Source organism: Lepus europaeus, chromosome 18, assembly GCF_033115175.1.
Source record: "Lepus europaeus isolate LE1 chromosome 18, mLepTim1.pri, whole genome shotgun sequence".
Lineage (NCBI taxonomy): Eukaryota > Metazoa > Chordata > Mammalia > Lagomorpha > Leporidae > Lepus > Lepus europaeus.
Genome location: NC_084844.1, coordinates 34,506,496 through 34,519,803, shown reverse-complemented (window position 1 = coordinate 34,519,803; position 13,308 = coordinate 34,506,496). Strand labels below are relative to the sequence as shown.

Below are 13,308 nucleotides of genomic sequence, written 5' to 3'. Positions count from 1 at the left end.
ATTAGCAAACAGCGGATAAGCAAACTCAGTAATGTTTTATGGTTAGCAACATGGCTTCCTTAATTTTAAGAGAAATTTCAAAATTTGTACCGGATTCCATCGATTGTCAAAGATGTCGCAGAAATATTGGTGGATATGACACATTTTCTAATTCCAGGTGGAGGTGGCAAAAATATTCTCCTCTGTTGATCTAAAATATATGTAAAAAGAGAAAAATACTAATTTATAACATACATCTATCAAACCCAAGTTTTGTAAAATTCATTTCTTTTTATTATATTTCTTTTATCTCTTTAATAACCACGAGTGCAAAATATCACCTCTACTGTTACAACTTCTAAACCTATGGAATCACTGATTATTACTTCAACAAAGTCCTTTATCTAAGTCATAGCTCCCTATAAGTTTCAGTAAAACTATGGACTCCTCTATTAAAAGGCACATATATACACACATATACAAATTTCAAACAGTTTTAGGGTATTCAGACTTCCTGAAACCCATCCATGGACTCCAGATACAGGACTCTCTCTGCCCTACAGACTACTTAGCTAAGTAGTTTCTACTTTTGAGGAATGTCTACCTAACTCACAACTTTCTCTTGGAAGAAGCAGCATTACATCTATTTCCACTATCCACACATTATGAAGGGTGGGCCTTAGAAGCAATGCTTACTGTATAGTACCTTTGCTCCTCTGGCCAGTTAATGACACCACGAATAAACATCCCCTCTCCCCAAGCTGGGCCAAACTGATTCTCTAGTGAATTTGGAGTAAGGTTCAAGAGACAGTTCAATCTGATTAGGCCAGTCTCTTGCAAAGAAAAAAATTCATTTGTGAACTATACTAATGTACATAGAAAAGAGAAAGCTAACCTAAACATAGAAAAGAATGAATCAACCATGAGAGCTGACAAATATTTCTAGGTTTCTGGTACTTCCCAGGCCTTAAAAGGCAAGCCTGTGAAATAACAAAAAGATGGGTTTAGACAGACATGCTCAATGACCAAATTAAGCAGAAAACAAGACAAGAGCTAAGAATATATTTATAAGGAAATGATTATAGATTAGGAGAAAGAAGGGAAGTGAAAGTAAAGGACAAGTCTCAATGTATTTTGAATATTGTTGCATTAGAAACAACATGGTGGGGCTAGCACTGTGCATAGTGGGTAAAGTCCTGGGTGCTCCACTTCTGATCCAGCTCTCTGGTATGGCCTGGGAGGCAGCAGAAGATGGCTTAAGTGTTTGGGCCCCTGTACCCTCTTGAGGGATCTGGAAAAAGCTCCTGGCTCCTGGCTTCAGATTGGCACAGCTCCGGCCATTCCGGCTATTCCGGCCATTTGGGGAGTGAACTAGCAGATGGAAGACCTCTCTCTGTCTCTACGTTTGCTTCTGTAGCTCCACTTTTCACAAATAAATAAATAAATCTTAAAAAAATATATATATATAATGTGAGTTGGCAGAAACTAGAAATAATCATAATCAGAAGACATGTTTAAAATTGAGATTTCAAAAATGATAGTAATGATAAATTCTAGGATGTAAGCATTTGAATGGGCTGAGGTGGACTAAAGAAAAAAATCAAGGAATTTCAAAGCAATGAACTGAGTGTCAATGATACCCCAAAATTGGGAGTAATCATTCCAGGGATACAAAAGCCAATCTATCAGGATCTGAAAAGAAATTCTTAGCAGTTGTTTTTATATTTTTCATAGCATCATTTTAAAATTCCTCACCTATGAGTTTACTGTTAAATATACTATATATTAGTATAGCCTACACATATACTTCATAAAGAAATATTTTAAAATGCATGGCTGCCATTTGGTTCCCAGAAGATACACAAATACTCATTTAGAAAATTCACTTTTTCAACATGAGCAACTTCAAATTGTCTTTTTTTTCAGCAACCATAAAAACCTTTAAAAAAAATGAGGTAACAGATCCATCTATTTTTCATAATAAACAGACCAAGGGTGAACTATCACGAGGGAGAAAGGAGTGGTACAGATGAGGATGGTTTTAAGATCATGGAACTAGGCCAACCATCTATCTATGCAAATGAGAAAACTAAAGCCCAGAGAGGACTTAAGTGACTGGTCCAAGATTTATATATACATAGGCAAATTTAAGACAAACTTAAGTAACACTGCTATTTCTCCACTTCATTCCAAAATTAATTGCTCAAGTAAAAAAGTTATAGAAAGTTGACTTATTGGAGGGTGTTGTGGAGCAGCAGGTTAAGCTTAGGACACCCATATCTCATATAGGAATGCCAGTTTAAATCCTGGCTACTCAGCTTCCTATCCAATCTCTGCTAATGCACTTGGGAAGCAAAGATGATGGCTCAAGTACTCCGGCCCTTGCCACTCACATGCGAGTTCTGGATGGAGTTATGGGCTGGTGGCTTTGGTGTGTCCTAGCCCTGGCTGTTACAGATATTTGGGGAGTGAAACAGTGGATGAAAAGTCTCTTTCTCTCTGTGTGTCCCTCTCTGACACTCAGCCTTTCAATTACATGAAAATAAACATTTTAAAAATCTTTATGTAAACAACAAATTAAAATGCTTCCTTTTTAGAAATTTCACTTTACCCAAAAACTACATAAATTAGAAATGTCCTTTCCAAGGACAGCACAGTGGCGCAGTGGGTTAAAGGCCCCATCTGCAGCGCCGGCATCCCACATGGGTGCCCATTCGAGTCCCAGCTGCTTCACTTCTTCTTCTTCTTCTTCTTTTTTGACAGGAGGAGTGGACAGTGAGAGAGAAAGACAGAGAGAAAGGTCTTCCTTTTCCGTTGGTTCACTCATCAATGGCCGCTGTGGCCGGCGCACCACGCTGATCCAAAGCCAGAAGCCAGGTGCTTCTCCTGGTCTCCCATGCGAGTGCAGGGCCCAAGGACTTGGGCCATCCTCCACTGCCTTCCTGGGCCATAGCAGAGAGCTGGCCTGGAAGAGGAGCAACCGGGACAGAATCCGGCGCCCCGACCGGGACTAGAACCCAGGGTTCCGGAGCCGCAGGCGGAGGACTAGCCTATTGAGCCAAGGCACCGGCCTACTCCACTTCTGATCCAGCTCTCTGCTATGGCCTGGGAAAGCAGTAGAAGATGGTCAAGTCCTTGGGCCCCTGCACCCATGTGGGAGACCCAGAAGAAGCTCCAGGCTCCGGGCTTCAGATGGGCGAATCTCCTGGCTGTTGCAGCCATTTGGGGAGTGAACCAGTAGATAGAAGACCGCTCTTTCTGCCTCTCTGTAACTCTGCCTTTCAAATAAATAAATTTTTAAAAAAGAAAAAGGCCAGCGCCGCGGCTCACTAGGCTAATCCTCCGCCTTGCGGCGCCGGCACACCGGGTTCTAGTCCCGGTCAGGGCACCGATCCTGTCCCAGTTGCCCCTCTTCCAGGCCAGCTCTCTGCTGTGGCCAGGGAGTGCAGTGGAGGATGGCCCAAGTCCTTGGGCCCTGCACCCCATGGGAGACCAGGATAAAGCACCTGGCTCCGGCCATCAGATCAGCGCGGTGCACCGGCCGCAGCGCGCCTACCGTGGCGGCCATTGGAGGGTGAACCAACGGCAAAAGGAAGACCTTTCTCTCTGTCTCTCTCTCACTGTCCACTCTGCCTGTCAAAAAAATAAAAAAATAAAAAAAAAAAAAGAAAGAAAAAGAAATGTCCTTTCCAAACATACTTATCCACTCTCAAGTCTGCTTTTCAATCATTTCTAAAAGTTCCTAATTTCTTTGGCCTTCAAGCAAGATTTCAGATTTACTTATCATTTTATTTACCACAATTAACTAAAAAGTTCTGAAACTGCTTTTCTAACAAGAATTAGATTTCTTTCACATTTTACCCTTCACCCATACACTTTACAATATTCTACAGTTGCAAACACATGCCGGTTTTATGTTTGTTTATAAAGTGTTACAAAAAAGTTAACTAGGGACTGGCATTATGGCGTAGTGAGTTAGGCTGCTGCCTGCAGTGCTGGCATCCCATATGGGCACTGGTTTGAGACCAGGCTGCTCCACTTCCAATCCAGCTCTCTGCTATGGCCTGGGAAAGCAGTAGAAGATGGCCCAAGCCCTTGGGCTCCTGCACCCATGTGGGAGACTCAGAAGAAGCTCCTGGCTCCTGGCTTTGGACTGCACAGCTCCGGCTATTGTGGCCAACTGGGGAATGAACTAGCAGATGGAAGACCTCTCTCTCTCTCTCTCTGCCTCTGCCTCTCCTCTTCTCTCTGTGTAACTCTGACTTTCAAATAAATAAACAAATCTTTAAAAAAAGAAAAAAATTAAATACTTATATTCCTAAGCAAGTTCTCTTTCTCCAGGAAGGGAAAGGGAAAATAAACAATTCATTAAGATACAGAAATTCTCCTAATTACCTCCATGCCCTGATTTTCCTACTTCTGAAATATTCTGACTCACCCTAGACCACATATTCCAGTACTTGTAATGCACTAGGATTTTATTTTAAAAAGAGGGGGGAAAGAGTCAGGCAATTAGCCTAGCAGTTAAAATAAAGTTAAGACATCCTTGTACCAAATTAGAGTGCCTGGGTTTGATTCCCAGTTTCAGCTCCTGATAAAAGCTTACTAATAATACAAACACTGTGAGGCAATGGCTCAAATAACTGGGATCCTGCAACCCATGTGGGAGACCTAAACCATGTCCATGGCTGCTGGCTTCAGCCTCAGCCCAGCCCAAGACATTGCAGGCATCTGGAAAGTAAACAAGGAAATGGGAGTTATGGGAGTTGTGAGTGTACGTGTGTCTGCCTCTCAAATAAACACTACTTTTAGAAATTATAAAGGAGGGAGGAAGAATTGGCAGACGCAAAAAAGATGTTCCAAAGTCTACCAAGAAATAAAGATACAGAAGAAAGACCATTAAATATTCCTAGCGGAGTACTGCTTCTAAGAAAGACACAGGCCGGCACCGAGGCTCAATAGGCTAATCCTCTGCCTAGCAGCGCCGGCATACCGGGTTCTAGTCCCGGTCGGGGCACCGGATTCTGTCCCAGTTGCTCCTCTTCCAATCCAGCTCTCTGCTATGGCCCAGGAGTGCAGTGGAGGATGGCCCAAGTCCTTGGGCCCTGCACCTGCATGGGAGACCAGGAGAAGCACCTGGCTCCTGGCTTTGGATCAGCGCGGTGCACCAGCCGCAGCGCACCGGCCACAGTGGCCATTGGGGGGTGAGCCAACAGAAAAAGGAAGACCTTTCTCTCTGTCTCTCTCTCTCTCACTGTCCACTTTGCCTATCCAAAAAAAAAAAAAAAAGGTCCAAATTCCCTCCAAAAAAGAGCTCAAAGTACTCAAAGTATAAATGTGTGTGTGTGTGTGTACAAGGAACATAATTTTAAGTAATAAACTTCAAAAAATTGCCCATCAAAAAGAAAAAAAAGATGATTTTGGAGCAGAATAAAAAAGTATAATACTGCTCAGCTCAAACTCTGCCCTATTCCTAGAAGTCATCTATGTGAACCAAAAGTACCTTGAAAACTCTCACTAATAGGGCTAAAAATCAAACTCCTGACATAGAGAAATGCTTGAGGTAATAAGTAAATGTAGCTGGCCGGCGCCGTGGCTCAGTAGGCTAATCCTCCGCCTTGTGGTGCCGGCACACTGGGTTCTAGTCCCGGTCGGGGCACCGATCCTGTCCCGGTTGCCCCTCTTCCAGGCCAGCTCTCTGCCGAGGCCCGGGAGTGCAGTGGAGGATGGCCCAAGTCCTTGGGCCCTGCACCCCATGGGAGACCAGGAGAAGCACCTGGCTCCTGCCATCGGAACAGCACGGTGCGCATACCGCAGCGGCCATTGGAGGGTGAACAAATGGCAAAAAGGAAGACCTTTCTCTCTGTCTCCCTCTACTGTCCATTCTGCCTGTCAAAAATTTAAAAAAAAAAAAAAAAAGTAAATGTAGCTAGAAAAGACAAAGATATTAGAGGGGAAACTAAAAGTTATGGAAGGCAGAGACAACCCAACCTAAGAATATCTGGGATCCCTGAAACAGAAGGACAAAAAAACAATGGGACACACATTACATTCAAAGATGCCACTTAGGAGTTTTCCCAAGGCCAGCGCTGTGGCTTAGCAGGTTAAGCTGCTGCCTGCTGTGCCAGCAGCCCATACAGGTGGCAGTTCGAGTCACGGCTGCTCCAGTTCCCTGCTAATGCACCTGGGAAAGCAGCAAAAGATGAAACTTCTTGGGCTCCAGCACTCATGTGAGTGACCCAGAAGAAGCTCCTGGATCCTGGCTTTGGCCTAGCCCAACTTTGGCTATTATGGCCATTTGGGAAGTGAACCAGTGGATGAAGTCCTCTCTTTGTCTCTCTCTAACTCTTTCAAATAAATAAACTTTTTTAAAAAAGAAAAGGTTCCCTGAACTGAAGAACTGAATGCATAGATCAAAAGAGCACATCAGAAATGTTCTTCATCATGTTTGCGGTTCTGATGGTTACACAAGTATATTATCAAAACTTATTGAATTATACATTTAAAATAGGCATATTTTATTTATGGTATGTAGATTTTATCTCAATAAAGTTCATTTTAAAAAAGAACTCTTCAGCTCAAATGCTTTCTGCCACCCACAGGGGAGACCTAGGTTACATTCCCAGCTCCCAGTTCCAGCCCAGCCCCAGCCACTGCAAGCATCTGGAGAGTGAACCAGCAAATGGGAGCTCACTCTTTCTCTCTCTCACTCTCTCAGCTTGTAAAACAAATAAAAAGATAATTTTTAAAATTTAAAAAACAAACATCAAATTTCAGGGAATTTTAACAGAAAACACTTAACATCCCCCCAAAAATCCTGATTATAACTACTGAACTTTGAAAATAAAAATAGAAATTTTCAGGTAATCAGACAGAAAAAGCAAATCACTTACAAGGGTAAAAAAAATCGGCTGGCCTCAGACTTCTCCGCAGCAACATTCAATGCCAGAAGACAACTGGGCAACGTCTACCAAGTTCTAAGGAAAAGAAAGTGTGACCCAAGAACATAAAACCCAGCCGAGATGTAGTGTAAGTATAAAGGCAAAAGCCAGACATTCTCAGACACAAAAGAACCCAAAAATAAATAAATAAAGCACAGCATTCAGGAGCCCTTTTATTTTTCAAAAAAAGTTAAAATCTACTCCATCTAAAAATTTTCAAACTAATTTAGGAACAGAGAAACCATGGTAAAAGGACTTTTGGTAAACACTGAAAATAACAAAAAATTAGAAAGAGAGGATATAGAAGAGTAAAAGTACTGCTTACTGTCTTCATCTTTCAAATCAGGGAACCAACAGACAAAATCTAATCAAATATGTTCTATAAATAAGATATTGACTTAAACTTAATATTTTTCATCTTTTAATCCTCAAAGCAATTTTCATTAAATACTATCTCATTTGGTAAAGAAAGATTTACCTGAGGTTTATTCCTTCAAGTAAATGCAAATAAGAGCAAACACTTTTTTAAAAAAAGCAACTTACAGAATAATCTCACTTCAAAAATGTATTTCTATCAACCTATCTATATCTGTGTATAAATACATACACACACAGAGGTCTGAATAAGATTTTTCCTGATGTTAAAGAAAAGTTGCTACTGAATGAAGATCCGAGATGAGTTCTTTACTTTAACTTCATAATTCTGTACAGTATCACTTTCCCTCAATTATGTAATTTTTCTTAAAATTGCAACAAATATGCTGAGACACTAATAGTGTGTTAATTCTGAACAGTAGGAAGTGGACTGTGTACTTTTCTACACTTTTAAAATTTCTGCAAAGGTAAAAAAGAAAAATATAAAATAGCATATAAAATATAATCCTGCTTTTCGCTTTAAAAAAAGCTAAATAATAAAAACATACATCACTATATATATTTCCTTTTAAGACAAAAGAAAAGTTTTCTTATTAAGGGATATTCCACAAAGCTTTTATACAAAGCTCACTAACTTTAATCCTCCACTTCTTCAATATTCACATCTAACTACCCTAGACCAAGCCAAATTGTGCTTCCCATCCTGAGGTAATGTTTTTGTTTTGCAGACAAAAGAGAGAAAAAAAACTATATTTGAATTTATATAATTATCTAAATGAGCAGTTCTTCCTCTTAAAACGTTGTACACTAACCCAAGGTAGAGCTCCTTTCCTTTCCTTCATGTATTCTGTAAATACAGGCACTGTTCTATCTCCACCTACTAAACAACCGGTTTTCAAAGGCAGTTTCACAATGTGATCTCAGGAGCAATGTGATCTCAGACTATTTCCATAATAGTTTGATTATGCAAAAACATATGTGAGTATATGTGCATTTTTCTTGGGGGAAAAAAAACCCTGTGGTTTTTATCCCCTTTTAAGAGAAATCTGAGTTCTCTACTCTTAACAAAGGCTAAGAAGTCTTAAATTAGAAACAATACAAGTATGTCCCATTCATAAAATAACTGGTATATTTTAGTTCATAAATCTTTCTAAGGTTCAGCTTTTCCTAGATGCATGACAAGGTAGAAATGACAGGGAATTTAGCAGTGTAAAGTGTGAAAGAAACAAAGGTTTTAGATATAAAATTTATTTTTTATTTATTTGAAAGGCATAGGTAGACAGATCTCCCAACTGTTGAAGATACATATAATATTTGATTCAAGATACTAAAATAATATTAGTAAACAGTAAAAAAGTAGAATTCAGTTTAACAAACATTTACTCATAGAGTGTGCTTGCACTCAAGAAGTTCACAATCTCATACAAGGGATAAGATTATCACCATACAAAGTAGAAGGTGTTAAGTGCCAGAGATACAGTAAAGCACAAAGAGGCTCAAATGAGAAAGAGATCAAAACTAGTAGTGAGGAGTAAAATCAGGAAAGGTTTGTATGGAGCTTGCTACACCAGCAACAAAATACACTAGACATGAAACAGCACAATTTCAGCCAGTGAGAAGGGAGAATAAAAAGGAAAGAAGAAATTCAAGTAAGGATATAGCAGTCACAAAAAAAAAAAAAAAAAAAAAAAAGAGGGAGGAGCCTGAGAGAACACCACAAAAGGAGGAGGGGTTAGGGGTAGTCCAGCCCACAGTGCAAGGACCTTGGCAGAGAGATTCAACTGCACCTCTCCACATCTGATAAGAATTTTTTATATTTTTTAGAGAAGTAACTTTAAAAAAAGAATAAATTTCATTTATTTGAAAGGTAGAGTTAGAGAGTTGGAGATACAGCAAGAAAAAGATCTTCCACCTACTGTGTCACTCCCCAAATGGCCGCAAAGGCCAGGGTTGGGCCAGGCCAAAGCCAGGAAGGAGCCTATTCTGGGTCTCCCACGTGGGTGCAGGGGCCCAAGCACTTAGGCCATCTTCCACTGCTTTCCTAGGCACATTAGCAGGGAAAGGGAGTGGAAGTGAAGCAGCCAGGTCTCGAACTGGCACCCATATTGGATGCCGGCACTGCAGGCAGAGGCTTAACCTTTTACACCACAGTGCCAGCCCCTAAAGAGGTATCTTAAGATGTTCCATTCAAATAGGCAGTCACTCTCGTGCCAAGCTCAGAAATAACAGCACATATAAAATATTCACCTCATCAGTTTTACCTAGTCATTCAGCCTAGCCTTGGGGCATTTTTGAAGCCCCTTTATTATAGGTAAAAGGCAGGAAATCTCTCTTCCCTCTTCTTACTCCCAAGGGCAAGTTTTCTGTCCCTTAAGAATAAAATAAAATAAAGGAAATGATGTTATAAAAGTATCTCTCCCCATACCCAAAATATCAACAATCAAGAAAAGAAGTGTTCTGTGGTATTAATAAAGCTAAAAATGAAAGTCTAAGATCCCAAGCACCTGCCCTTCTCTTCCCCACTTCATACAACTCCACCTCATCCATTACTATCTCATCAGCTCCGCCTCAATCCTCTGTATACTATTAAAATTACGACAATGTGATTATGCTCATAGCTCACTCTTGATAGTGACCTCAGAATCAGAAGGGAAACTAAAATAAACAAACCCCATTCACAATGGGTCTATTCACACCTAGTCAATCACCTTTACCATTTATACGTATATACCAACCCAGAAAATTGGGAAATAAGGCTGAGTGCAGGTTGAACTCATTCTGGAAGGATAATGAATGCCAGGTTACAACACTGGTATTTTAATTCAGTTGGGAATAGCTGAAGATACCCAACAGAGGACTGACACATCAGAGCCGTGCTTTTGGAAGTCTGTATTTACCACTACAAGAGAGTGGTAAATTAAATCAAGGAAAACAAATGATATATGAACAACTCAGGAAAGTGAATTGAGGATCCCAACTCTAGCAGTCAGTAAAAAAAGAAAAAGATGAATAGATGATTAGGACAAAACAAAGGTCAAAGAAAACCTGTAGGAATTGCCACTTGCTTAGATTGAATCTTAGTAATAGCACGCACAGAGCAGAGAGCACAGGGAGTAAACCCAGGAGCTCTAGAGTTGAGGAGTGAGACTGAACTAGAGACAGCTCAGGAGTTACCATGGAATTGCCAAGGTGAGTTCTGGGTCAACCTCTCCAAAACAGAAAACATTAAGAAAACTGCAAGCTAAAGAAGAAACCTTAATAGTCACAATTACGGAGGCACAAAGGTAGAAAGGAGAGGAGGCTGGCAACAGAGAGAGTGAGCAGTCAGAAGAACCAGATAATTATGTATTAACTAAGCAGATAAGATTTCATGAAAGATGCTATTATTTCTATCATAAAATTAAGATACAAACAAATGGAAAAAAGACATATATTTGAAAAGAGACCACCAGCAAATTTTACTAGTATTTAAAGTTTTCAGGGGGCTAATCAAGAAGCAAAAACATACAGAAAATTATTTTCAATGTGGCAGAATGAAATTATTACTTCATAGAGAAATAAGCATATATTTAATTAATGGTTAATAACAAGGTAACCATTTGGGTTTTGAATTTATCAGTTACAAATAATAATAAAAGTCAGTTAAACAAATCTCTAGCAAACAAAGATCACCTGAAATAGTCCAAAACTGACCCTAAGAATTCCCTTGAACATGTAAAAATCTAAAAAAAAGATCTGAGCTTCAATATTATTAGCAAAGGCTTACATAATACTACAAAAGATTTCTATGGTTCTTTACTGACACATACATTCTAAAACTTAATTGTTAATAAAACATTAAAAATTACCTAATCAACAAAAACTACAATATACGTGTCAATACAAATCAAACTTAAATAGGGGGCCAAGGTTAATTTCCTTTTAGTTTTACAAGTTAACTGCCAGAACGAAACAGTTTTATGAAAGAAATTCTACACTTCATTCAACAATACATTGACAAATATTCAAAGAGTTTGGATTTGCTCTTTGAATTCATAAAACAAGATCATTCTTGAAAAGCAGACTAATGTATGACTACTTAAAAAGAAAGCAATCTATTGTGTTTGGTCTTAGATATATATCTCTCAGATCAAATTTCTAGAAATTCTGTGGCAGTGGCAAGTTAAGGCTTGATTTACAGTACTAATATCAAGAAATTACACCTTTAATTTCAAAGAATTCCCGCCAATATATTTGTTCTGCAGGGAAAGGACACAGTCCACTCTTAACAACACAGAGGGATGAATATCCAAGGCTCTTAAAAAAGTAAATGTGAGCCGGCGATGTGGCTCAACAGGCTAATCCTCCGCCTAGTGGCGCCGGCACACCGGGTTCTAGTCCCGGTCGGGGCGCCGAATTCTGTCCCGGTTGCTCCTCTTCCAGGCCAGCTCTCTGCTGAGGCCCGGGAGTGCAGTGGAGGATGGCCCAAGTGCTTGGGCCCTGCACCCCATGGGAGACCAGGAGAAGCACCTGGCTCCTGCCATCGGATCAGCGCGGTGCGCCGGCCATTAGAGGTTGAACCAACGGCAAAAGGAAGACCTTTCTCTATGTCTCTCTCTCTTACTGTCCACTCTGCCTGTCTAAAATAAAATTAAAAAAAAAAAAGTAAATGTGAGAAGATTTTAACCAAAAATCATTTTTCTTAAGACATGTTGTTTTCTTAATGTTCTGTTTCATGATTGGGGTATTAATTACAAAGGAAAGGTCAGTTAATGAAAATTTGACCTAAATACTTAAGACCCATGAGCTTGTCTGTATATATGTGGTTATTCAACAAGAGTTTTTTTCCAAAATCATCGAATTTTCTGGGCTAGTGAGGAATTACCTGTTGTCATAGATCCATAACACGGCAATATTAACAAGCCATCTAGGGTGGTATCTTGAACATCATAATCGTAATCAACAGACTCTGCCATCTGAAAAAGTAACTCACAACTTTTTTCGATTTCAAACTGGCCTGAAATGGGAGGGGAAAAAAATAACTTCAGCAATTTAAGAGCAACACTGACTAAAAGATTTTTAAAAAATATGTAGATTAAACTTAGCTTTGCCAAATAATTATATTTCTCATTTAATCTAAAAGAGATCAAATGAGATATAACAAATCTCAACAATAAAATTTAAAATAGATGAAACACCGAGGAATTTAAATTTCCCAAGGAATAAAAATTCTTTATCATCTTTCAGCTTTTTATGTTGCTAACCCAGAATGTGAAGATGACTCATAAAATTGTTAACATAGGAAAACTAACCCAAGAATGGAATTTAGATATATTTCAAATTACTTCAGTAACCTACAAAAGGCAAAGAGACTGTTATGATGTCTTACTTCAGACAATAGCAGGAGGCAGAGTAGCTGAGCAGAAATGAAATGACTCATTAACATTAGTAGGATACTGCTACTTTAAAAGCTACAATAGTCTGGAATTTAAGTGTCCTATTTATTTTTAACCTCCAAAAAAAAAAAAAAATGCCTTCAGCTTGTCTCTAATACATGGATTCCACAACTTAGGTACTGCTATCACAAAGCACCATCCTACCACTCAAAGAAAATAGCTGGAGGATGTCTTCTAAAAGAACAGAATTAATCATTCAGACTCAGGACTATTTAGTCAGGTAATAGATCTATATTCAGTGGACCAATAAAAATAATACTTTACTACTTAATTTCTTTCTACTAAAAGGTCATGTACTTACCAAATGACCCTCACATTGTACACATATTTTATCTAAAACTATTCAAATAACTTTCAAAAGCTATAGAAGAGCACAGATACACTAACAGAGGTAGCACTCCATCCTGGCACCACATTTACCTCTTACAAGTAAGAAACACTATTGAACCTGACACAAAATGCTCACCAGTCAGAAAAACCAAGATGTCTCCAGCCATTTCATTCAAATGGATATCCATGGTCACTTTTACAATCTAAAACAAGAAACACAAGCTTAATGTTCTAGTGGAAAGACAGTC

General features: G+C 39.3%; 1 protein-coding gene across 1 annotated transcript in view; it reads right to left on the bottom strand.

The window, feature by feature from the left end:
• DHX40 (DEAH-box helicase 40) overlaps positions 1 to 13,308 on the bottom strand; it is a 43,939-nt gene that overhangs the window by 26,109 nt on the left and 4,522 nt on the right. The window contains exons 6-8 of the mRNA XM_062216548.1: positions 13,197 to 13,263; positions 12,160 to 12,291; positions 91 to 190 (exon numbers count right to left, since the gene is read on the bottom strand). Coding sequence (XP_062072532.1) covers positions 91 to 190; positions 12,160 to 12,291; positions 13,197 to 13,263 — 299 coding nt within the window. The remainder of the gene's footprint in view (positions 1 to 90; positions 191 to 12,159; positions 12,292 to 13,196; positions 13,264 to 13,308) is intronic.